This window comes from Candoia aspera, chromosome 8, assembly GCF_035149785.1.
Source record: "Candoia aspera isolate rCanAsp1 chromosome 8, rCanAsp1.hap2, whole genome shotgun sequence".
NCBI classification, from domain to species: domain Eukaryota; kingdom Metazoa; phylum Chordata; class Lepidosauria; order Squamata; family Boidae; genus Candoia; species Candoia aspera.
The window spans coordinates 48,868,989-48,895,183 of record NC_086160.1 but is presented as its reverse complement, the minus strand read 5'-3'; the positions used below and the strand labels follow the sequence as shown (position 1 = coordinate 48,895,183).

Here is a 26,195-nt window from a genome sequence, read left to right as displayed (position 1 = left end):
AGCTCAAGTTCATCCTCCGCCATATACACTCACTAGTTGTTTTTGGCCCAGTCTCTCTCTCAGTCCAACATACCTTACAAATATAATGAAGAGATATCCCTAAGCCATCTTGAGCTCTTTTCAGGAACAGCCCCATCTAATACACACTGCAGTGGCCAAGACAGGAGATATCCAAGCCATGTGTAACCATTGCTAGATCTGACCAGCTCAGGAAGGGTCACAGTTAGCATACAGAGGAGGATTATGCAAAACCATTCCTTTCCAAAGCTTCTACCTCTAAGATCCATTGACAACTGAAGTTGAAGAAGCATTCTCAGACTGTGAACCTTCTCTTTTAGGGGGAGAATGTCAGAGCCCAGTTTCTTACTTACCAATAGAGTCTCTGTCTTGTCTGTATTTAACTTCAGTTTTTTCTCCCTCTTCCAGCCCATTATTAACCATAGTCAATCTTCAATAGTCCCATATTAGAGGTTCTAATATGAAAAAGTTAATCAATCAGACCTAAATCTGCCTATCTAAATAATGGGCAGAGAACAACAAAGGCCAGGAAACTCAAACACAGCAATGAATCAGGAGTAGATTTCCCTTTCTCCCAGGTAAGTTTTTAAAAGGGAGGGGATAATTACATTTTGCTGTTGTTCTTTTGTTGCCTTCAATCATGGGGACCTAGCATTTCTCCCCAGACTAGCTTGTGCCAAGTAAGAAATGCACTCAACCCAGAGGATGGTAGAAGAATCAGAAATAAATAGATATCTAGGGAAATGTGAAGCTAGGTAATAATTAGGATGTTCTTAAAATAATTAAAGTATGGGTTGATCTGAGTTGTTTCTTGTATTCTTGTTTTGTTGTGTTTATATTCTGTCCATGTGTTGTGAGATTAAGGAGTTTTCAATTTGTCTTCTGACTACTAGTTGGTGTTCGTGGATGTGCTCTGCTAGTCTTCTGCCTGTCTGTCCTACATAGTGGCTGCTACAGTCCTTACACTGTATGTTGTAAATAACTCCTGTTTTTTCTTCTTGGGCTACTGGGTCTTTTGGGTTACTTAGGATGTTTTGAAGAGTTTTAATTGGTTTAGTTGGTTTCTGAGAAACCACCAACAGACTGTTACAACTGTAAGGCACCGTAGCACATAACCCAAATTCTGTAGAATTTGCTGGTTCAATTCAGAATTCATAGTTTCATCAATGATGGCAAGTCATCCTGGTCCAGAGGCAGCAAGGCAGGCCAAAACCATGATACTGCTACCACCACGTTTCACAGATGTGACAAAGTTCTTATGTTGCAATGCAGTGTTTGTCTTTTGCCAAACATGCTTTTCATTCAAGCAAAACGTTCTATTTTGGTCTCATCCATCAACAAAACATCTTCCAATAGTCTTCTGGCTTATCCACATGGACTTTTGCAAATGTTCACATGGTCAGCAATGTTCTTTTGGGAGAATAATGGTTTTCTCCTTGCAACCCTGCCATGTACACCGTTCAGTGAGCTCCTGATGGTGGTCTCAACACTGACATTTGCTAATGCAAAAGAGGCCTTTTGTCATGAGTACCGATGGCGAGCTGGAAGGGGCCTCTATCCAGGGGGGAAAATGCATGCGTAGTACTGAGGAATTAAGCAGCCATTCAAAGAGACACAGATCAGACCCGCCTTAACTTTTTGGGTTTATCTGTCTGGGTTTTTCCCATGCTTCTTCAGTTTGTTAGGATTCTGTTTTACGTAGCAGTAATAAACACTAGAGACCTACTCCTCATCTCAGCGTGATTTCTGACTGTTAGGACACCTTTAGTTCCTTAGACATTTCCTAGGGTTCTTTGAGACCTCCCGGAGTATTACACCCCTTGCTCTTGGTTGGGGGGGGGGCGGGTAACAATGGTGCTGAATTGCCTCCATTTGTACACGATCTGCCTGACAGTGGACTGGTGGAGTCCATAATCTTTGGGAATAGTTTTGTGACCTTTTCCAGCCTGGTGAGCATCAACTACTGTTTTTTGGAGGTCCTCAGAAATCCCCTTTGTTTGAGCCATGAAACACTTCCAAATACCTGTGTTGTGAAGATCGGACTTTGATAGAGAATGCCTAGAATTCTGCTTTTTAAGTAAGGGAGGATCTTCCACGCTCACCCCTGATTATCATCCTATTGATTGAAAAACCTGATTTTTCCCCTTCAAATGAACTGATAATCCTAGAGGTTCACATATTTTTGCCGCACACAAATATGTAGCTTTGGATCATTTTCTTCAATAAATCAGTGAACAAATATGATGTTTTTGACTCATTTGTTTAATTAGGTTCTCTTAATCTAGTTTTAGGGCTTGTGTGGAGAACATATTGCATTTTAGGTCCCATTTATGCAGAAATACTGAAAATTCAAAAGGGTTCACAACCTTTTAAGCACCACTGTAACACTTGGGAATGCATTGTAAATAATGTGTGTGTGTGTGTGCGCGCGTGCATCTTTATTGATCAGTCAATTGACCATATCAAAAATAATGAGTTTTATTGCTTGAATAAAAAGTATTGATTTTTTTTTCCTAGCGTTTTTCCTACAAGTGCAGGGTCTGCTTTTTCCAACTAGTAATTTCAAATACTGCACCATGCTCAGAATAAACCCTTCTCCACTATGGGGCCAGAACAGTTGCCTCCATTGCCTCCCCACCAAAAAAGAACCCTGAAACCTCTCCATGGGGGGATGGGCACATCAGATCCACTCTGATCAACCCCTTGGTGCTACACAACCACCTGGATCTTTCAACAGAGTTCTGGTTTTGGAATCTCCAAGTAGAGGACCAGCCGTATCATTAGGCAGAAGGAGGAGGTTGCCACCTGGAACCATTCCCGTCGGCTGGCACGAAAGAACCGCGAATTACTCCTTCGGAGATGACTGGGCGTCCCGGGGCCTCTAGATTAGCCCGAGGCCCGTCTTACGGTGGGGCAGAGGCGGGGGCTGATTGCGCAAGAGCAGCCGCCAAGCTGGGGACTTGCACAGACGCCGGCAAAAAGGGCCCCGGCGCAGAGAAGCAGAGCGAGTGCTGGGCAGGCTAGGGTTACCCGCAAGGATGTGAAGGAGGCGGGAAGGAACCTCTCCGCTTCTCCATCCTTGCCAATTTCCAGCAGCGGAGCCAGGGCGAGCAATTCTCTTCCCCCTCGTACCGGACAGGCAGAAACCCAGCGCAGGGAAGCACCGGAGGGGAGGGTTGGGGGGGCAGGAAGGAGGTGGGGCAGGGGGGCGGCCGAGGAAACAAACAAGTAAATAATAGCGGGGACCGAGCGAGCCGCACTAGGCAGCCACAGGCGGCAGCGACTCCCTCCCTTCTTGCACTGGGCGGCTGCAGGCGGCGGAGCTTTCAGCCGGCCGGGCTCCGCTGTGCGCCGGGCCGAAAGGACTGACCGAGGGCCCCTCTCGGAGCCGCGGAGCAACATTCGGAGGCTTGGAAGGGAGAACGGGAGCGGGGCATCGACGTAGGGCAAAACGGACCCCCTGTCCCCCCCTTTTCTTTTCACCCTTTGCCAAGGGAACGCTCCATTTCAGGCAGGCGCTCCGCGGGGGCAGCCATCGAGAGGCGATACTGGGGGGGCGCGGCAGAGGTAGCCGTCGAGGCGCGGGGAGAGCTCGCGGAAGGGCGCCCAGAGGGGAGCCCTTGGCGGCGGCGGCGGGCCCGGCGGGGATGGCGGCGGCGACGGGCATCACCACTCTTCCCGTCTTGCCCGACGACGGCGGCGGCGGCAGCGGTGGCCCCTTCCCTCCCGGACACTTTAAGGACCCCAAGCGGCTATACTGCAAAAACGGAGGCTACTTCCTGAGGATCAACCCCGACGGCCGAGTGGACGGAGTCCGGGAGAAGAGTGACCCCCACAGTGAGTAGCAGCCTTCGGTCTTTGCCTCCGACCGAACGTGGCCTCCTGGCAGCTGCCTCGCCCGTTCCCAGAGCCGTAGGGAGGGGAGTGCGCGGACCCTGTCGAGATTTAACCAAGCGGTGGGAGGACGTGGAAGTCCTTCCCTCTACCCATGCTTCAAATTATAGCTCGTCTGTTGGGATTATTTTCATTTATTTATTTGGTTTTTACCCTGCTGCGGCACTCATGTCTCCAATTTTATCTAAAACCGGGCTAAGCCATAGTAACCGGTCCAAAATCGACTAGTTTCATGGCTGGTTAAGTCTCCTTGATGAAAATTAAGGCATTGTAAAATATATATTTAATCAAAACTTTAAATATATTTAGGCACAGAACGTTCTGCCTTGTCAATTTGCCCCACTTCTTCCCCTATCTACAGCACAATTCTCTTCAGGTCTACCTGGGAATAAGTCTTTGACACATTTAGAAGTCAGCAGGATTGCAGCCTAAATCAATTTGATCCTTTCCTTCTGCCAGGGAGAATTGGCTGTGGGAAATGTAGCTGTTGTGTACCTGTGTGTGTGGCTTTATCATTTATTTTCTGAATAATGAACACTTCTGCAGTTCCATGCAGCCTCTGTAAATGCATAAAGAGATGCCAGCTTGTGCCATTCACAAAGCACGCAACATTGTCCAAACAGAAGGCAGTGGCTCCCGATGCCTGCTAGCATCTTCCTCACATTCCTATTTTCATCTGTGCCTCTTAAATGATGGCTGAGTTTGACATAGTGCTCTAAACTGTAATTAATGTTCAGTTTTGGTTTAGTGCCATGTGTAGGGTTACCAGATATCTGAACAGGCAAAGGAGGTCATAGACGATTGGAAAGGAGAACAAATGGAAAAAGGAAGACACACTAACTGTTTAACTTTCTTGTCATCTGTGACAAAAATCACAGCAAAAAACTGCAAAAAATGTTCTTAGGTTTAATTTGGTTTAGTGGTTAAGGCAACAGGCTAGAAACCAGGAGACTGAGAGTTCTAGTCCTGCCTTAGGCATGAAAGCTGGCTGGGTGACCTTGGGCCAGTCACTCTCTCTCAGCCCACCCCACTCCACAGGGGAAAATAGGAGGAGGAAGGAGTATTTGGTGAGTTCACCACCTTGAGTTATTTATAAAAATAATGAAGGTGGGATAGTAAGTAAATAAATAAATAAATGTATATGAAATTACTTTTTCCAGCATCAGAAAGACTGGTTTTTCAATTGCAATATTTGTCCAACAAGTTTTCAAGAACATATGCTAGTGATAATATAGAATATAAAATTTCACCATAGAAATGTATGATGAGTCATGTGATCTACATACTACAGTGATCATAGATTTGAAGGGGCTGGATTGATTGCTGGAATCTGGAAATAAATAACATAAATCTAGGCTATCGAGTCTGTTGATAGATGAAGGAAAGAAAGAAGCAGACAATTTACAAGGTCACAATACATGAATGAGTGACTACCGTTGTGAAAACATCCCCCATCCTTCAAAAACCCCAAGACACTCAAAAAGCCAGACAGTATTTGATGGTTGCACTGCTTCCAGCTATATTAGTTTTTCACTTAAACCTTTTCCACTTAGAAAAGTCCTACATTCTTGATTTCTCAATGATTTTCCTCATATCACAATATCTCTTTATACAATCTGCAGCTCTGGCTACTCACAGCTGCTTCCTTCTCTTTATTGTTGTTCTGTTGAGTCACTTCTGACTCTTAAGGACCTAATAAACATAATTTCACCAAGACTGTCTGTCAATAACTGCTTCTTTGAGTGCTTGTAAGCTTGTGCTTGTGTCATTGGTGATAGTATCTTGTATCTTCTGTCAGCCTCTTTTTTCCATTCTCTTCAATTTTTCCAAGCATCAACGTCTTCTCCAGTGACTCTTGCTAGACTATACACCTTTTCTTCAAGGAGTTCAATGTGGCATACATAATATTTCCTTCAATTTTTTTTCCAAGTAAGTAGACTTGACTGTCCCAAAGTTATCCATGATGGAGCATTGACTTAAGATTGTAGTCTAACACCTGTACATTAACACTATGTTATACTGGCTCATAAAGTTAGATTATAGGTTAGATCCAGATTTGTTTAAGATACACATTAAAATCAGTGGGATCTATGAAACACAGATTTCAGTGGCTTACTTTAGAGTATGATTAAATCTAAATTTCTATTTCTGCAGTATCTTTTTTAGCTGATCCTCATAGAGAGGGTTGTAGGATCAGGATACACTTGTTCAAGTTAATCACAAATCAAGCAAATTGAAAAAAGGAGGGCAAACATACTCATTTAGAGGGGAGAAAACTGTACTTGAAAAAAGAAAAGAAAAATGAATTCTAGGTTTCCTGTTTTAATTTTATAGATTATTTTAAGACATTGTTGATTTTTTTGGTAATTTTTTTAAAATACAAAATGCTGTTATTTATATCCAAATGTTTTTGTTGATTTTTGAAATAAATTTATTAGGTGTATTTAAATTTCAGAATGGATGAACTGGAAACTAAGTTTTTGTAGCATACCACTGTGGCTCTCTAATAAGATTAATAAAGGAATATAATGTATTTTGGAATGCACTAACAGCAATATCTGTTTTAACACAAAATCCTGTAATTTGAGAGGATTCAGCTGTATCAAAAGTTCTACTGCTTTCTACAGTGTCAGCATTTGCTCTTTTTATGTAGATCTTATTGTTAATGGAATGAAGTTAACATAAAAAGCAATACTAGATTTTGCTATGCTTCCTATTAAGGGATTCCTCAATCTTATTAAAAACATTAGGTTATGGTCACAAATGACTTGTAGGTGGAAATAACCTAGTGGTTAATTCATAAGTTTTTTTTTCTTTTAGGTACACAAACATTCCTGGCCTTTGTATTTCCTCTATTAATTGTAGTCTGTTCTGAAAATTGAAAACTGAGTTTGAACTGATATTTCATCTCCTTGAAGTGCAGGCTTTAAATGGTTGCATTTCCTCAGTATATTTATTATGATTTCTATAAAGCTTTTGTTTTTGATCAACACAAATTTGAATGATACTTGCAGTATCTCTATTAGTACTTGGCTTTTTCCAACCATCCTGTACCAATCCATGTTAACTTTAACCCAATCCCTTTGCTTGGTATTTCATCCATATTTGGTAAGACTAGGGAATTTCTTAGTGTCACTAAACTTTAAAAATTATATAGAATGTAATGAAAGTTATTATATTTTGCTTGCAAAGCTACGTTAAAAAAACAATCGCCCCTGGTAAAGGCATTGGTGTAGCTACCTATTAAATTTCTGTGGTAAGATGTGTTGTTCTGAAACAATAACTGGCCTTGACAAAAGTTACAGCCAGAATAGATTACTTCTCTGCATCTCCTCCTCCATCTTTTGGTACAGTAGCTGGACCCAGACCAATAGGGACCCAGATGTGCTCCTGGAATCATGTACATCTGCTATAACATGCAGTGTGGTTTATAAATAATTATTAATGTGAATCAAACCATGTGAAATGTGAACCCAGCCAGAAAGGTAAATTTGGGTTGGGTAAAGATTTTTGCATGCTGGGTATCTCTATAGACAAGATATGGAAGTAGCAGATTTTGGCTTGCTTCAATAGTAGGGTTTTCCCATAGCAGAATCTGTGGCTTGAGGGCTTTATTAAGGCTTATCTGCTTCTCCCTCACCCACAATACAAAGGTTGGATTATAATCTTACTGTATGTAACACTTTATTCTTAGAGAGTTTCCCCATGACTAAGAAAATATTAAAAAGTAGCATCACTCTTGGTGCTATCCCAGGGGACCCATTTGATGGTAGAGGATTGCCCCAAGCTTACATCAGAACTTTCAAAAAGCAACAAAGTGAGCAAGTGGTTTAGAAAAATTTCTCAGCTTGACCAGTTCAAGGAAAGTCCCAAGGGAAGCATAAATGATTGTAATGTATCATGATAAATAATCTTAATATCTGATTATCATGTTTTATTTTGGATTTACCAAAAGATCTCTTGAATTCAGGAAATTATGTGACAAGAAAAATTTAATCTATCCAGCTATAGAAGGCATATCTTTATGAAATAGAATCTGGCCACTGGGTGAATATCATAAAATGATAGCCATTTTGGAAATAATTATCAATTAAGAGTGTCATAAGCCAGTGAATCAGTAGACATTCTTAATTTTCAAAGAGACTCCTAAGTTCACGTTCTTCCTTGACACAGCCATGTGCAGTCTCTAGATATTTGAGATCAAACTGTCCAGGATCTTGCTGAGTGAGCCTTGTACATTTTTCACTGCAATTTGTCTGGTAATACATAATTCACAATACAAAAGGAAGATATGGCTTATCTTTTTGCATTATTGATTATGTGCCATGAAGTTGGTGTCGATTCCTAGCAACCACATAGATATTCTCTAGGATGTTCTATTCCTAATCTGGTTCTTTAGGCCTTTCAACAGTTCAAGGGTGAAACAGTTAATCCATCTAATTAGAACATAGACTTTGAGTTGAATTCTAAATTTGTTTGACTAATCAAAGAAATTAGAACATAGAGTAAAACATATTTCCCAAATCCATGTGTGTTTGATGATACATGGTAAGAGGAATTTACGTATATGTCTTTTTTGTTGTAGATTGAGGTACATGTATCCAAGGTTCTGTGTAAATACCTTATCTCAGAAACTGGGGTGGATTGATGGATATGGATATGGATATGTGTGTGTGTGTGTGTGTGTGTGTATGATTAGTTTAAATGGATAAGGACTGCTTACACAATGCGGAACATATAGCTGGTGCTGTCCGGTTTGACAGTGCTGATCACATGCTTAGGAAATTATTTCTAAGGGAATACTGTAATCTATAATATAGGATTATCAAGGTTAAAATAGATATACTGTTATCTCTCATAACCCTTAATGGACTTTTGCTGGCATCAGGACTGAAATGATGAGGCTTAAAGGATTTGTTTCTAGATAAGAGATGGGATATGAGAAGAAGAGATCATTTGTTGTATTTTAAGGGAAGGTGATAAGTTACTAAAATTGTTTATACGTCTTGTGATGAAGGGGGAAGTAATCTCTTTATATATTTTCTTTACTATATTCTTATATTTTCTTTCATTTTTCTTTCTATTGTTTTTCTTTTCTGTACCTTCTATTTCTTTTCTTTTCTTAGTTTGTATTAGTTGTTATTGCTGCAACTGTAATTTTTAATAAAATTACTATTAAAAAGAAGAATTCATAGTTCTGATTCTGAGTAACATTTCTGTTACTGTTAGCATGTCATAATTTTTCCTGCTTCCTAGTTTCTTTGATGTTGTTAACATCAAGGTAATGAACATACAATGAACTTTTTTTTTAAGCAAAAAACTTGCAACCTATTCTAGACTTCTCCACATTCTTAATTGGTTTCTACTGTCCATTTGCGGTGCTGAACACCTAGGGATAAAGATGAAAGTTCTCTCAATTTTTTTCTGTAATGGTACCTATCTTCACTTTGATATTCTGCCTAAAAAGGACTAACAATTCCTTTTTCTCTTTCTAGTTTCTATTCCATTTTTTGCTGTCTAAGATTCTCTCATATTTTGCATATATTTGTGGGCAAAAAGAAGAGAAGACAAATGAGTTGTTCCAGTATAAATGTCTGTTAATGCATTTTCATCATACATTTTTGGCCTGGTTGTTCGTCTGTGTGTCTGTGCACTTTGCCTTGTTTTCCTTCCATTTCCAGTACAGAAACAGGTTCACCTAAAGTTTTTCCTGTTCTTTTCCACTAATTCTCTTGCTTTGTCCTTTTTCTCATGCCTTTGCTGTGCCTTTGTTCCATGCTTTCTCTTACCTTCTTTCAACTATGTTCAAATATTTGCTTAAAAAAAAAAGAGAGCTAGTTGTTTTACTACTCTCTACCACCTGTCTTCTGTCTCTGGACTATACCTCCAACTCCCTATTTTTTTCCAACTCTGATTAACATTTCTAAGATTCCCAGAAAAAATGCTATCCTTAGCTATGTGCTTGATGTTTCAAAACAGATGTTTATAAAGGTCTTCTGATTCCCTTCCCCCCCCCTCCTAAAAAGCAACAGTGAGAGGGTGCCTGTTTGAGTGGAAAATGGTAGGGTAGATGGACTGTTTAACTTAGTTCAACTAAGTTAAACAGCCCATCTACCCTGCCATTTTCTACTCAAACAGGCATCCTCTTACTGTTGCTTTTTGGGAGCAACAAATTTATATATCTATAAATATAAATATAAGTATAAATATAAGTTTGTGTGTGTATGTGTGTGTGTGTGTGTGTGTGTGTGTGTGTGTGTGTGTATATATATATAATACCATTCCAGCTGCATTTTCACATGCAGGGGAAATACTTACATTTACAGATGACCCTTGTTATTTGCAGTGTTCCATTCCACCCAAACTTCTATGGATAACAAGACTGCAGATAATGAGACTAAAAAAAAAAAATTACGCATGGGCAAGAGCCCATCCACCATTTTATACATCAGTAAAATATGGCCCAAATCACTCCAAAACTATGGATAAGTGAAACCCTTTATCATAAACCTAAATGTGTAATTTCTATTTTCCAGCTGTGGCTATGAGAAAATACAGATAATGAGAGCCATAATTATACCATCATCAGTATTCAGAATTAATGCTGTGTTTTTTTTCTAGTTTTCAGTGGACACAAATGCTTAATCTACATTGGGTTAAACATAATTTCATACAAAAGTGTTTTCTGCTCCTCTTGTTTAAAGTCTGTTGAGGACGGCAAAAGTTTCAATAATAGAACTACGAATGTACAAATGGACCAGTCTGAACATCTCCAGACCCATGGCACTGTTGCCATATAATATGAAATAATCTTAAACTTAAATAGAATTATAAAATACTTGGTTGTATATCACATACTCTTTTGGTCATCATAAGCAGTAACATTAAAAATCCTCAAGTGTTGAAATCTAAAAAAAATTTGATTGGTAGAATTGATAATATCCCAACAATGCCTGTAGATCATTTTTCAGTTCACTTATTTTAGATTCAATGTCTTGATCCTTTTTTCTGTGAACTAGTTTAGGGAATAATCCTATCCTAAGTTTCCTAGGAGTAAGTTGTACTGAATACACGGGAACTTACTTCTGAGTAAGCATTGATAGCCTGTATCATCGTGCCTTCTTTAAGCAGAGAGCTGTCCATATCAGTTTTCCTTTCACTTTTTTTTTGTAACAGATTTGTTGTAAGTATTCTATTCTAGTTAAAGCCTGCTTGCTGTTTGGTTTCCAATGCCTTGAGGTCACAACAAATCTGTGAATTAAAAGTGGATCATTGGTTACTTGCTATAAGATGAGTGGTACAGTGGAGGTAATGGGATGCAGCGTTCCCTACCTGGACTGCAGTGAACAGAAAATATCACACTGACTAAATAAATGATACACTATTTAAAAGTTGGCATATACTACAGTGACTGTCTCTTCTTCTTCTTCTTCTTCTTTTTTTTTTGAGAGAGAGAGAGAGATGAAAATTATGTCTTGTTCATGTTCCAGAACTGAATGAGATTGCATCATGGTGGTAAAGAAGAGCCAGCTGCTTCTTCTGTACCAAAATATTTATCAGGATTTTTATTTCAGTTTGTGGCTACCTATTCTTATGGCTTATTGAAAGTTACCTATGAAATTGGACTACATAGAGAATATAAGATGAAGGTATATTTTTAAAAGTTTTACCCGCCCACATGATTACAGTATTACGGTGCTTCCAATAACTATTCAGGTTCAGCTTAAAGAATGGGAAACCATCAAACCGTCTCTTTTCTGTTTGTTCTGTCATGAGTAAGGATGGTGAGCAGGGGGCTCCCACCCAGACTGTCAAGCGCATGCGTAGCACTGAGGAACTGTTCAGCCATTCAAAGAGACACAGATCGGGACCGCCTTAACCTTTGGGGTTTATATGGCTGGGTTTTCCCACGCTTCCTCAGTTTGTTAGGATTCTTGTTAAGTACTACTAATAAATATTAGAGACCAAGTCATTGTCTCAGTGTGTTTCCTGGTAATCGGGACATGTTCTTTGTATTTAGCATCCAGCTGAAGTAGTCAAGAAATCTTTCTCTTTTTATCAGGGAGATAGCATAGATTGTCACCAAGGATGCTTCCATACCAAGTATTCACTCTAGAATTGGCATTTGTTCAGATACACATAAGATATCTATATTGTAGGAGAAGAGCCCTGTTAGTCTACAGTAGCCAAAATTCAGGAGGTGTCTGGTAGCACCTTTTCAGACTAACATATTTTATTAAAAGGCATAACCTTTCATGAACTGTAGCTCACTTCCTCAAATGCATATAGTGGTTAAACCACTATCTCAGAAAGTCTCAACACACACAATGGGTTTTTAAAGCCATTTTAATTGCTAATTGATAAGGTACTATTTGTAATCTGTTTTACATGTAACCTGCATCTGCATAATCATCCTGCCTTCCCTTTCGTATCCCAACTTAAATCCTGTATTAATTTAATTACCCCATGCATCTGTTGAAGAGAGCTGTAGCTCATGAGAGGGAGGTGAAATGCAGGCAGTGGAGTTATTGGCAGTGTTTTACCTGCAGTAGGATGGGAAGTTGGAAACTTATTTTAGCATTCTTTTAAGTTAATTTGCCTGTTTTCTGATACCTAGCTAATAAAGTATCTATAGATTAATTGTTCCTGTGAGTTGCCCTGCGGGACTTGAATGTGCAGTAACAAGATTTAACTTACATGGATTTGGCCCAGTAACTTCACCACAGAGTATGTCATACAGGGCCTCATGAAAGAATTTTCCTCAGAGGGCCTCTGCAAATATGTTGGAGATGGGCCTTGAACTCTTGGCTCAGAATTGGCTTTTCCGTAGCGGAGATGGTAGTAATGCTACTCATTGATCTAGAGACGTGCAGCCTGAGGTTTTTTCAGTCAGTACACAAGCTCCCTTCTTGTACACTGAAAATGAGAAGTGTTCTTCTGATAATTTTGCCAGTTGAAGTAAATTAGCTGTACTCAAGAGAGCAAAGGTTCAGATGCTGCGTATGATTTCCCCCTCCCTTTTTCTCTTTGTAAGAGAAGAGAAGGTTTGTTTACTTTATTTGGCTTATGCAATGTTCTAAGCAAAATGAAAATACTTTTATTTTATTTGTTTAAAATGTTTGGGACCTGAGATTATTAGGAAAAGTATTGTAAAGGAAAAAACCAGACGATTAAAAAAATGTGAATGCAGTAGTCTGGATAACAGAAAATATTGGTTCCTGCATTTATATAGAAACAGTTAATCACAACATTATAGGATTAAAACCAACTCTTCTTTTTTAGCTGCTTGCGTAGATATATTTTGGTGTGGGATGAATGAGCAACTATTGGGTAGGCCTTGGAATTCTGTGTGTGTTGCTATGAACATATTGTTAATGATTAACAGAAATGATAAACCCACCATTAATACATAGTATATACATGGGGAAGAAATCTCCCCAATTTTTCCATACAGATTTGTTGCTAAAGGAGAGAATAAGCTGAAAAGAATCCACTGTATAAACTGTAATATTGACAAATCATTACCACTTCCTTTCTGGAAACAGAAAGAAAATAGGAACTCTCAAGTGCAATAACACATACTGTACACTTGAGTGTTATTGCACTTTTGGATTCTTAGCTTAGTCACCACCTTAATCATGATTGACAAACAAGGAATCAAGGCATATGCAGTTATGCTTTTGATCAGATTTAGAATGCAATCCTATCTATTTACTTTGAAATAAATCTTACTGATATCAGCCCCATCACACTCATAGAGATTTACTTTGGAAATTATTACTATTAGTTTTTTAAAAACCTGATAATATATTTAAATTCAGTTTTAAACATAACATCAACACAGTTTACACTGAGGTAGTAAGCTCAGTCAGATGAGCTGAAAGGATTCCTGCCACGAGAATTGGAGGACAGTAGAAAAAGCAGAAAGGAAGAAGGGTTGGAGCCAAATATAATATTTTTCCCTGTTAAGTGTAAAAATATTAATACTTGACTCTTTGGGAAAAAGTTGGTCATCTTTACTTTCTGTAGAATATTGTTTGCAGAATACAGTACATCATTTTTAATTCTTAGCAAAGGTGGAAGTTAGAGTATTACCTTGTGGTCCCCACTATTTAAATAGCCTGCATTTTCAATGGGTCATTTTTTTGTTGGTCATGTTTCCAATGGTGTTTTGTAGGAAAAATTTGGAGCTACAGGATACTATTTATGCTTTTGGTAATACATAGCTGAAAGCCAGTTTGGTGTAGTTAAGGCATCAGGCTAGAAACTGGGAGACTGTGAGTTCTAGTCACAAAGCGACCTGGGTTACCTAGGTCCTTCTCAGCCCTAGGAAGCAGGTAATGGCAAATCCTTTCCAAAAATCTTGCCAGGAAAACTGCATGGACTTGTCCAGCCAATGACCACTAATGACTTGAAGGCACTAAATAAACAAGTATGTATAGTTATAATTCTTTTGCATTGTCTAACACATTCTATGCAGTGACAATCTTTCAGTTTGCAGAAGCCAATGGTGTTTTGGTTCTTTACATTATTTCCAACACTAAAAAGAGGCATTTACTTCAGGGAGGTAGTAACGTATTTTATTTGCAATTTTTAGGATTTAGAAGTTTTAACGTTGGTTATATATCAATAGTGCTGTTGTATGACTGCCTATAGAACACACCTTGTCAAATCCCTTTTTTCATTAGCAAAAATATAATGCAATTTAATCCAAGCAATGCTTATAAAATGTCGCAAGTCTATTTACATTGGATTTCTCACAATTCTGAACAAAGAGCAATATTATGTTAATTGTATGAGTTGGTAGATATTTCTTATATATTAAAAATGGTGTAAGGGGAATATTCTAGCATTTACTTGTATCTAATAAGGCACGGTAGAAATTCAATACAAGAATACATGGAAGTATTAATTCATTGTATTCCCTATCAGTGCAACAGCTATCTTGTTTTCCTTTCTGTTAATTAGGCTCAGGTTTCCAGACATATGTTGAAAGTTGCTTTTACTCATTTATTATAACTTTACTATATGTGTTTCGTGGTAGAAACATGGTGTTTCTGATAATAGTAAAATATAGGTAGTAAGGCTAAGCTTCTAAATAAGTAAAAAGGGGGCTTAATAAGACACAAACAGATATCATGAAACAGATGCTTTGTTTAATGATAAGTAGCCTTGGGATGCTAAGTCTTGAATAGAAAGTATAAGGAAGATTCTTAATCCTGAGACTACTGAATCTCTTTCTGTCATACATACTCCAGCAGCAAACGAAATAGGTACACATTTCTATTTAGGGATATACAGCAGATACATATGTACAGTGCATATTTATTTTTATTTATTATATACAGTACATATACATCTTACTTTTATTTTTCCCAGGGAGCTCTGTTTTGTATTTCTGGAGCAAATTTGGTTTAAGTCATTGTTATCAATGATGTTTTTATTCCAGTAAATCCTCTATTTAATGCTCCTTCATTAGGAGACTTTAGATTTACCTGACTAAATGTACTGAATCTATGTTTTGTCCAAATTTCAAGCAAATCAGTTTAGACAGTGTTTGCTGCTTCTCCTTAGAATGGCTTATTCAATGTTATTGGAAAATAAGGTTTTCTCACATGCTTTGGGGTTTCAAGAATCCCATTTGATTTTAATGGCCTGTTAAATCAAGGGTTTACTATAGTTTTTGAGATCAAAGCCATCATATTAGTCTATGGCCATTAAGCATTTTTTGGTGAATCAGTTGAAGAGCCTGTTTATGACTTAACAGGCTTCTATACTAAATGGAAAACATGGGTTATAAAACTATTTTAGACCAGTTTTGAACTAATATATCAATGTAAAAATCTGATTTTTTTCCTCTTTAGCTTCTTCAGCCATTTAAATCTTAATTCTCAATTTTGTTTTCTAAGTAATTTTTTTAGACATACAGTATATGTATATGCTCATTTTAAATACTTGTCTGCATCTGCAGTAGAAGGCATAACACTCATTTTTTAAAGATTTTTTTAAAACTTGCCACTATTATTTTTATAAATAATTCAAGGCGGGGAATATACCTAATACTCCTTCCTCCTCCTATTTTCCCCACAATAACAATCCTGTGAGGTGAGTTGGGCTGAGAGAGAGTGACTGGCCCATAATCACCCAGTCGACTTTCATGCCTAAGGCAGGACTAGAACTCACAGTCTCCTGGTTTCTAGCCCGGCACCTTAACCACTAGACCAAACTGGCCCTAAAATGAGTTCAGCTCTTTAAGAACCAAACTGGCTCTTTAAAAGGAGGGCAGGACTATGTGCCTAACAAATATTCTAGTTTGGAGTATATAAGGGATATATAGTATATATCAAAGGGATGGAGATTTTTGTGGCACTTCATTGGATGCCAACTCTGTGCTCCTGGAAGCATGTTTCATAATCAGAAGTAATAGGAATTACAATCCACAAACCTTTGAAAGGCCAGACATTTCCCTGATAGAGAGGAAATTCACACCCTGCCATTTTGAGCCATTTAGCAAGGAAAAGGAAAACTGGCAAGTAGGTAGTTTTAGACATTGAAAGTATAAATAGTCTTGGAATAATTGTGTCATATCCTGAATTATTATCAATGTCAATTTGCATTTGCAACAGGATAGGATATGGTGGGGTTTGCCTATGAGGGAGCTCTCTAAATCTCTACCAAGAATCCAACTGTTCCTTCCCCCAATCATGGGGACTACCTATTTAATAATGCTGCCAACCAGTTCCTTTTCTTCAGAGAAATCCCTCTCTGCACTGATTTATTCAGAAGGAGGTAACTGGTAATTCTATTCTTTTTTTAATTGGTAGTTTAACTGGTTATAAGAAACAGATTCTAAGCCTAGAGTCCTTCTCAGAATGAGAGTCACTGATTCAATATGAATTTAAGTCTTCGTAGGACTATTCTGTAAGACTATTCTGAAGAGGTTGAATTAACTCAGACATTATCCTAATGTGCACATATGTGCATACAGACAAGCACACACACAAACACACACACACAATAGAATAAAGTCACCATGGCTCAAATCAGATTTCATAAAATAAAACTGATATTCTAATCAGTTAGTTTGTAGACTGCTATATAGGTTCTGGATCACCAGCCCAGATTTCATGGATTGGGGTCTCTTTTTTTAAGTGGCACTTAGACAGCACCAGGGAAACACTTTGATGGGTACAAAGGACTGTAGGCAAAAGCAAAATGGGGCTGCTTCCCTCCTCTTAAAATCTCACCTGAGAGGGAAATCTTCCCACTCATGTTCTATTGTTTAGAGTTTGATTTTTTCCAGGTTTTGATTATCTCGTCCATTCCCTGGGTGGACAGATCAGATTCAGATTCCCCCCACCCCATTGTTTGTGCCTGAATGTCTTGTGCTGGGATTTCTCCCATTCACTTCATTATGTTTGTAATATAAATGTGAAGGAATAGTCATATATTTTTATGCAATAAATTGGATGATTTACTTGGGATTATTCCAAAGTATTGCCACAGATTTTTGGGTAGGGATGCAAAATATTGTTCCAAGGAAGTGTGTTCTATTAGCCTTTCTATTTCAGTTCATATGGAACATTCAGTTAATTTAGTAATACCTATTATGTACACAGTGCATCTTATTTATAAAAAAGTTAAACTCTTAATGTTTTTAGGCTTTTTCTTAAAAATAAGCCTAATTAGCTTTATTTTTCTGTGTTTAAGTATCTAGATCTTAATTTTAAGCAAACTGAAGAATAGCTTGTAGGCTGATAAATTATTCAAGCATCATGATTATCTTTTCCCCCTTGTTCAGTCAAGCTAATACTTCAAGCTGAAGAGAGAGGTGTAGTGTCAATTAAAGGTGTACGTGCAAACCGTTTCCTTGCCATGAATGAAGATGGACGATTGTTAGCACTGGTAAGCAAATGTCAATACATTTTATTTTTTCCTTCTCATCATTAAATTAAGGCTTTAGGACAGCAGCTTTAATATAAAGCTCTTATGGAAGCTAATTTCTAGGGTATTGCAGAATGCTTTTTAAAAATACTCAATTTTTGAAGAAGTTATCAGTTAACATAGCCTCCACTTTTAAAGTTCTTATCTCTTGGTCTTCAACATTCAACATTTCTTATCTCTTTTAGTCTTCAACATCTCTTTTGGTCTTCAACATGTTAGCTTTCATTATAGTACATTGATGTTTGGCTGCCTTTTCACTGCTGGGGTAAACTGATTGGGGAATTAGGTCTAGCTTTAATGGATATTCTATAGGGCTCTGTAGCACTTCAGATTTGAAGGTGCAACTCCTTAAACCAAAAGCATATTTTCCTGATCATGCAGCTGCCGTGCAATCCTGGGAAAAGAAGTTTTGGCATTAGGGCACTGTGAGCAAGTGTTACTTGTATTCCTCCATACATTCCAAAGCAGCTTTTTGCTTCTGAATCTGAAACGCTGCGAAGTTAAAATATTCCATGTGATTTATTTATATATACATACATCAGAAGTAGCTCCTTTTTGTGGTTCTCATTGCCACCAAAATCATACTGCTGATTTTCAATGGCAAATTGCTGAGAAACTAATGTTTCCTAACATTTTTGGTATAAAAACAAATGAAAATTGTGCATAAATCATTTGTTTACATGTGAAACCCTCCACATGCCTGCCCCACCCACTTCAGTTACATCACTACCTCACTGACCTTTGTCCTTTAGTCACCCTATCCAACCCTGGTTTATATTATCAATGATATGGGTTAGTAATCCATGATTCAAAATATGGAATAATTTCATTCTATTCCAGAAAATGTCAGTTGTCCTTAAATTTTAGGTTAAGTTAAATGCCAGTCATTTATGTTCTAAAAGTTCAACAGGATTTAAATGTGACTGACAACACAATGCAATACATTGGTATTCAGGAAAGTATTAAAGTATTATTTCAAAAGAAGTATTTGCAGCCATAGTTTTTTTCAGTTCATTACTATATTCCTACTAAAATCTCATAAACATGTTAATCTTTCACATGGAAATGAGAAAGCTAATTTGTAGAAAGCAGTTATTTTAGAACTAAGTAGTATTTATGATTATTTTTGTGTGTAAAAATGGGTTAATGATCTACAGTTAAAATGTTATGATGATTTGATCTAAACTCAACATGGACGCGGTGGCGCTGCGGGTTAAACCGCTGAGCTGCCGATCGGAAGGTCGGCGGTTCGAAACCGCGCGGCGGGGTGAGCTCCCGTTGCTAGTCCCAGCTCCTGCACACCAAGCAGTTCGAAAACATGCAAATGTGAGTAGATTAATTGGTACCGCTTCGGCGGGAAGGTAACGGCGTTCCGTGAGTCATGCTGGCCACATGACCCGGAAGTGTCTATGACAACGCCGGCTCTAAGGCTTAGAAACGGAGATGAGCACCGCCCCCTAGAGTCGGACACGACTGGACTTTACGTCAAGGGAAACCTTTACCTTTACCTTTACAACATGGATTTGATTATATCTTTTGTATCATGTGAGTTATATCATTTTGGTAAATGGCTAATCAGCCAGATATTAACATATCTGATAATTCTATTTTTTCACAAAGACTATGAATAATCCTTTTTTTTTTTACAGAAATATGTAACAGATGAATGCTTCTTTTTTGAACGCTTGGAATCTAATAACTATAATACATATCGGTCTCGTAAATATTGTGATTGGTACATTGCACTGAAACGAACTGGTCAGTACAAACCTGGACCAAAAACTGGACGAGGACAGAAAGCTATTCTTTTCCTTCCAATGTCTGCCAAGAGTTGATCTGAGTGGCACAGTTTATAAAATATTGTGCAACAGCAGTAGATGTTCCCCCCTCCACAAGACAAATTAATGTGACCTAACGTTTTCCAGTCAATGGCATTTGCTGATTGATTTCAGATTATTACTGTGTTGAACTGTGTATATTTTAAGATTGAAAATTCCTGGAACCATTTTCATTCTCCATATATATAAGTGTGCTTGTGTGTGCATGTTTTTTGAATATGGCATGAAGACATAGTTCCATTTAAATATTTCAGTTTAAGTTATGTATTTTCAGTTAGATTTTATAATCATTTTAATTTGAAGGTTTGGAGATAGAATTAGGTAATCTGATTTGGGCTATCCAATGTAAAAAGGTTTTAAATAAGCATATTTTGGAAAGTCTATCATTTAAGGGTAATAATTATCTTTTTAAAAGATATAAACATGAACACTGATTTTAATCTGGAACAAAACAGACGAACACAGACTTTGATTTCAAGTAATCTTAGATTACAAAAAAGATTAATTTTATTGCAAATCTGTCATATTTCTATAATTTTCTGGCAGCTCTCTGTGATACAGCTTATAGAAAAGACCTGCATACACAGCTGGGAATTCTCTCATACTTATATCAATTTTATCAAACCCTTCCCGATAACCATACAGAAGTAATTTAGCTATATTGCTAGTGATTGGAGTAGTTTCTTTTGTCTTGGAAAGCTCAGTTAAGTCCATCCATTCACATCTCAGGCACTCCAGCTGGCAGAAACTGATGTGGAAAGAAGAAGGTTCCAGGCGGCAGATTATGTACATATCTGACTTCCCAAAGGCTCCAGGCTGCCCGTGTTGCTGTCGTATACTTAGAATGGACTTGAATTCTGATGTTATGCCTGTCTCTTCAAAAACTTCTCGAACTGCTGTGTTCCCTAAGAGGAAGAATGAACTTACATACTAGTTTTAGTCAGAAATTATATTTGGGAGCTTGTAATATTGTCCCCATTCTGTTCACTGATCCTTCCGGTTCATAGATCTTGTGTTCTACCCTGGGAAATACACATTCATCTCCCCCCCTCAAAATACTGTATTAGATGGGATTTTTAAAAATCCTAATGGCGACAATCATGATAGAGACTTCTATTGTTGCAGACAGTAAGGAAGATGATCTTGACAGAGATACACAGGAGCCATTGCCTAGATTGTTATTATAACCAATCTCAATAAAAGTAGTTTTAGCCTTCCTGTGGAATTTCCTGGCCTGGTCCACATAATGGGGCTGACATCAGTCTCTTGCAAGTCTAATTGTGATGTACCTTCTCCCCTTTTATTCAGTGAATTAGGGACGTGTCTGCCTGAGACATTTCCAAATGTTATCTCACTGTTCTGGGCTTAAAAAATGCTTCAGCCCCCTTTGCTTAGGCAATGGCTCTTGCATATCTCTGTCAAGATCATCTCCTTTACTCTCTACAATTGTTTATATTCTAAAATAATTATTGAAGCTACTTTACAAAGGATATCTATCTGAAATTTGAGAGTTTCTAGCACAACACAGTTGATCAAAGTTGTCTATGCATTTTAAAACTTATGTACCATAATATTGTTTAATCATTTGCACAACTTAATAATGTAGTGCTAACAAGCATAACCTAATGATTTTCCATTTTTTAAAATTTTCAGTGGAATGTAGACTTGTGAGTATACTGCTCTTACTAAGAAATGAGACACTATCAGCCTTTTCCAATATCTTTGGCAATAAATCTATTACTTGGCAATCACTCATTTAATTGTCATCAGGCTGAACTTAGGAGAAAGCCTTGAGTTTTACTAATTGTGCCTAAATACTGATGATACCTTTAATTGACCAGGTTAACTGTCTGTCCCCCCTCCACCCCCAAGATATGTTCTCAAGTACTGGGAGACCCCCTGGAGCATATTTAGGAGGGTGCATGCAACAGGAGAGCAAGAAAAACTCAACTGTGCAATTTCTGGTTAGATTGAAGCCACTACATTTCAATTTAGGACACATTCTTCAGGGGCGTGAGCAGTACTAGCCACAATACAGCATGTTTACAAATATTCAGGGCCATAGCAAAAAAGATTATCCAGGAATATATTACTTGGGAGCAACCAAACGCTACCATTAAACTCATGTAGTTGGGCTTGTGTATATGCTTCTGTAAATTTGCAGTGGCTCAAACATTTACCAAAGTGATGACGTTATAAATATTTACAAAACAAAGAAGCAGAAAATTAATGACGATTCAGCTTCCTGAATACTGCCTGTCCCCTTGCCCTCCAAATTTTGCTGGGGAAACAGGCTTGTTGATTTTATTTAATTTCCACAGTAGCTTTGCATCGAAGGTAAAAATGTTAGTAACACAGGCATTTCAAATTGGTACATACATATTTCTCAGTATTCAGTCTCTTAAAGGCCAGATTAAGCAATAGGTTTTATTTCAAATCAGTAAAGTTAAAATTGTAAATCAGTCTGAGAATGTTATACCAGGGGAGCCTGTGTACCTTTAGAATACAAAACAGTTGTGTGGTTCTAAAACTGCCATCCTCCCACCCCAGCACAGATAGCTTTGAGTTGCTCTGCTGGCACAGGAGTGTTGTTGGGGGGAGAAAGAGTTCTGCCATAATAAAAACCTCTGCTGTGTATGGGCAGGCATAAAGCCACTACTGGGGGAAACTCTCCCAATGGGATGATATGGGATGGGGAGGTTCTAACATTGTTTCTACTGAACTGAAAACTACTACTTCCCCAAAATGCAGTTTGGACCAGCAAGCTGTTACTCCTGGAAATGGAACACCTCAGCTACATAATTTTTTCTCTCCCAAGTTCTGTTGGTGGCTGTGTGGGATTGAGGACTACAAAAACTAGCTGGTTTGAAAAAATGACAAAGGTTGCCTACTTTCCATGTATTTTATTCTCTCTGGTGTGAACAGCAGGCTTGGGATGCCACAGATGTTCTTCTCTACTCTTTTCCCTCCCTGGTCCCACTTTACTTTGCTCTGCCTCTGATCTGCTAAATGATAGCCTAGAGGGACCACAATCATAAATACAAGTAAAGGACAGAGCCATGTGTTCCATGGCTTACACTGTGAACTTTCAGTGAGAACAGACTTAACTCCTTTGCCACATAATATTATGATATTAACATTAAGTATGGTCAAAGATTTACGATTGCCAGTGCTTATATTCAGAGTGTGTAATTTAAAGGCACTAATGAAAAGTAAGACCCATGTGTCTCAAGTACTTTGAGGTTCATTTCAGGACAACATTCAGCAGCTGTTAAATTTAAAACCTCAGATTAATTTCCCCATGTGGAATAAAGGGGACTTATACAGATATAATGATCTTATTGACAAACCATAGTTTCCCTTTTCATCTGTGCCATTACTTCTCTTTCATTTTTGAGGTAGCTAAATTAACAACTATACCAATAGGACAGTTGTTATCGATGGTATCATTAGGCCACCACTAAAAAAGCTGAATAATAAGCCGTTTTGCAAATTGCTGTTTGGCCTATATTTAACCAAAACATCTCTTTACCTTTCATGTAATAACAGCTATCTCTATAATTTAACTGGACAACACCCACATCAAGAATGAGACAAAGGGACTGTAAAAATCCATGGTGTGCTTCCAGTCTAAACATGGTTTTGTGTTCAGATAGCACAGTGAATCATGGTAGTATGCACACTGATATTGCCTATCCACAACTGCAAATAAAACTATGGTAGATATTTATATTGGGAAAAATAACCATTTGAATAAATTTATCTTTAGTGAATATTACTTATTAATCAACTACCCATTCTGAAAACATGAATGCAATGGATAGTTACCAGGAAGCTTCCAAATCTACTGATAACATAAATCATATTACACTGTAAAGTTCTGAATATCGTTGTTTATAAATAAACGTGATACTGGGATTTCCCTAATAATGTGCTAGGAAGACAATAGCAGACATTGGTCGTGTTACTTTTAATTCAGTAATTAAAGAATGTCATTTTATACAAAGGTGCTACTTAGCTTGAAAAAATAAGGGAGTTGAACAGTAAGAAGTTACTGTTGCACCCAACACATCCTACATGAGAAAATACAACTTGGACAATGTATACTAATTATTGATCTATTGACAAAACAAACATTGACTGCTTTGCATGCTTCAAAATAGATAAAACATATTTTGTGAGATTATAGACAATTCTTTATGTCTACTGCGAAGTAAAATCCACTGTGCTGAATGAGAAAGTATGTTTAACACTGCTGACAAAAATGATAGGTTGCAAACAGAAATTGAAAAAATTCACTAAAATAAAATAAATATAATTAATATTGAATAAAAAGTGCTATTATAATGGCTGTGGTCTCCTTTGAGCTCCATTCCTGGGGACTGAATATATATGCCCATGTTGTTTTCTTGGCAGCAGTACAGAACTGGGTTGCCACTGACTTTTTTTTCAAGATGTTTTTCAGTTTCTGGTTCTAGCCTATACTGTGGGATTTCCTGGTGGTCTTCTATCCATGTACTAACCAAATTTAGCCCCGCTTAGCTTTTCTGAGATCACTTAGGTGCTGCCACATGGGGCGTACAAAACTTTTTTGCTCAAAATGCACAGAACAACCCAGTTCAAGCTAAGAATGAACTTCCAAGTTTAGAAAGCTCATTCTGCTCATTTTAGTCAGAACATTTTGTATTCCGCTAGTTGTAAATATACTTGTAGAGAAGTCAGATGTACATTCCTGTTGCCTTTTCCATATAAATTAAGAAAATGTTTGTATGTAATAATAATAATACAAGCTGTTTTGATGCAGTATAGATTAATCCATTTACTCAGTTACAGCTAGAAGCTCCCAATCTTCATAAGGAAATTTCAACTTCATTCTGAATATGAACACTCGGAAGTGCTTGCACAGCCTGTTTGAAGAGAGCTACTGAGGTGTCGAAATCACAACTAAGTTCTTGAGTCTGCAAGTACCGGCACCAACTTGCAACTGATGTAATTATTCCAACAGCCAAATACTTACCAATGTCTTCACCTGGTTCAGACAAGCCTCCCGGAAATTTCCAAGCATTTGTTGTCTTAAAAGAAATAAAAAGGACTCATTAGCTAATTTCTTACTTTTTCCTTCTGTGAGGAAGAAGAACTACAGTTGACTAGTCTTTATTTACAAATTCGTTTTTGCAGATGTGATAATCAAAGACAAACGTCTGTAAAATATATCGCAAGAAAACATCTACTGATTCATCTAGTGTTTGTTAGTTTTGCTGCTCATTAACTAGTCCAAATAATAAATATGACATTAAAGAAGCGGCTTAGTACTTATATTTTGTGGCCAATATTCAGAACAGAGCGATGCATCTGTAAATGCAAATAGCTCTGTGCTAGATGGAAGCCCATGTAATCTAATCTTTAATCATGTATATTCTACTTCAGTATTTCCTTTTTGACAGAAACTTCCCTGCCTTTTCTAAATAGAGATGTATGGCTCTAATAGTGTTCTATTCTGCACTGGATATAAAGTTTTCTGTCTGTTATAATCAGTAAGTGCAGTGTATTACTTTTTTGTTGTGCAGTTGAAAAATAAAACAGGTTCTTGTGTATCATGATTTCTTAGTCTGTAATTCAGATTTTTTAAAAATGGAAATATCTGTCTGTTGTACCTGTTCCTGAAAAGTATACACCATTTTTCAAACAAAAAATATATTATAGCAAGTCATGAATCTGGGGGTGGGAGACAGCGGTACCCTGTCATACAGCCTTTCTTCTAAGAGTTTCATCTAAGAAAATAATGATGGTAAACTAAAACCAATCAGGATGAATCTCAGTTTGTTCAGCTAAGGTATGCTTAGCCCTTTTTTTCAGACCTTTCTCTTCAGCCCAACTGTAACAAAAAAAAAGGAAAGATCAACCTGCCCAAAGCACAGAAATATAAACATTGTTAAAAATAATTCTGAAAACACAAGATATATTGTATAACTATGCAGCCTTAATGTTTATTTAAAAAAAAAAGGGGGGGGGGACAAAAACAAAAAGCAACCATCAAACAAATTCTGAATATCTAATTAGCTAGATACATTCTACCTGGTTAATCAGGATCCTGCGGTTTAGAACATATGGAAGATTCATTTCAAAGAGGGTATCTTGAGAGAATGTTCTGGTCTATTTAGATGCTTCTGGATAGACTCTTCTGTTTCTTTAGTTCTGGAGTTAACAGTTTCACAGTTTTATAGAAAACAGCCAAGTAAGGCCAACCCCTCAGGAGAGACTGACTGTTGTTTTATCCAGTCAAGTGATACGCTCCATCTCTAATATCAGAAGTCTGGTAAATCAGAGAGTATCCAGCAATCAAACTTCTTTCTACATACACTACAGTTGAATGGGAAAGGTCTGTCCAGTTCTAACTTAAAATACTGTATAAAAAGAGATTTCTGAGACATCAAGAGGGGGAAAAAATGATGAGTTCAGGAATATTCCCTTCCTCGAATGCGGTGGACTTATCAAGTACTT

At 37.7% G+C, this 26,195-nt stretch overlaps 2 protein-coding genes across 2 annotated transcripts; one reads left to right on the top strand and one right to left on the bottom strand.

The window, feature by feature from the left end:
- The first annotated feature begins 2,877 nt into the window (after positions 1-2,877).
- FGF2 (fibroblast growth factor 2) lies at positions 2,878-21,445 on the top strand. Its single transcript, XM_063310726.1, has 4 exons — positions 2,878-3,033; positions 3,282-3,855; positions 17,714-17,817; positions 19,506-21,445. The coding sequence occupies exons 1-4, from the start codon at positions 2,878-2,880 to the stop codon at positions 19,689-19,691; spliced, it is 1,020 nt and encodes a 339-aa protein (XP_063166796.1). The 3' UTR covers positions 19,692-21,445.
- NUDT6 (nudix hydrolase 6) lies at positions 20,162-25,988 on the bottom strand. The gene is made up of 3 exons (XM_063310771.1): positions 25,770-25,988; positions 24,712-24,766; positions 20,162-20,599 (listed from the first exon to the last, which is right to left on the bottom strand). Exons 1-3 carry the CDS (start codon positions 25,812-25,814, stop codon positions 20,202-20,204), a joined length of 498 nt encoding a protein of 165 aa, XP_063166841.1. The 5' UTR covers positions 25,815-25,988; the 3' UTR covers positions 20,162-20,201.
- Positions 25,989-26,195: the final 207 nt, after the last annotated feature.

Bases quoted from the DNA above. Each gene is read 5' to 3' on its own strand.
- FGF2 (XM_063310726.1), top strand. From the start codon at position 2,878: ATGACTGGGCGTCCCGGGGCCTCTAGATTAGCCCGAGGCCCGTCTTAC. The intron at 3,034-3,281 runs GCAGGCTAGGGT...GAGCCGCACTAG, and splicing joins AGAAGCAGAGCGAGTGCTGG to GCAGCCACAGGCGGCAGCGA. The intron at 3,856-17,713 runs GTGAGTAGCAGC...CCCCTTGTTCAG, and splicing joins GGAGAAGAGTGACCCCCACA to TCAAGCTAATACTTCAAGCT.
- NUDT6 (XM_063310771.1), bottom strand. From the start codon at position 25,814: ATGAATCTTCCATATGTTCTAAACCGCAGGATCCTGATTAACCAG. The intron at 24,767-25,769 runs GTAGAATGTATC...ATTTCTTTTAAG, and splicing joins GCAGGATCCTGATTAACCAG to ACAACAAATGCTTGGAAATT. The intron at 20,600-24,711 runs GTAAGTATTTGG...TCTTCCTCTTAG, and splicing joins TGAACCAGGTGAAGACATTG to GGAACACAGCAGTTCGAGAA.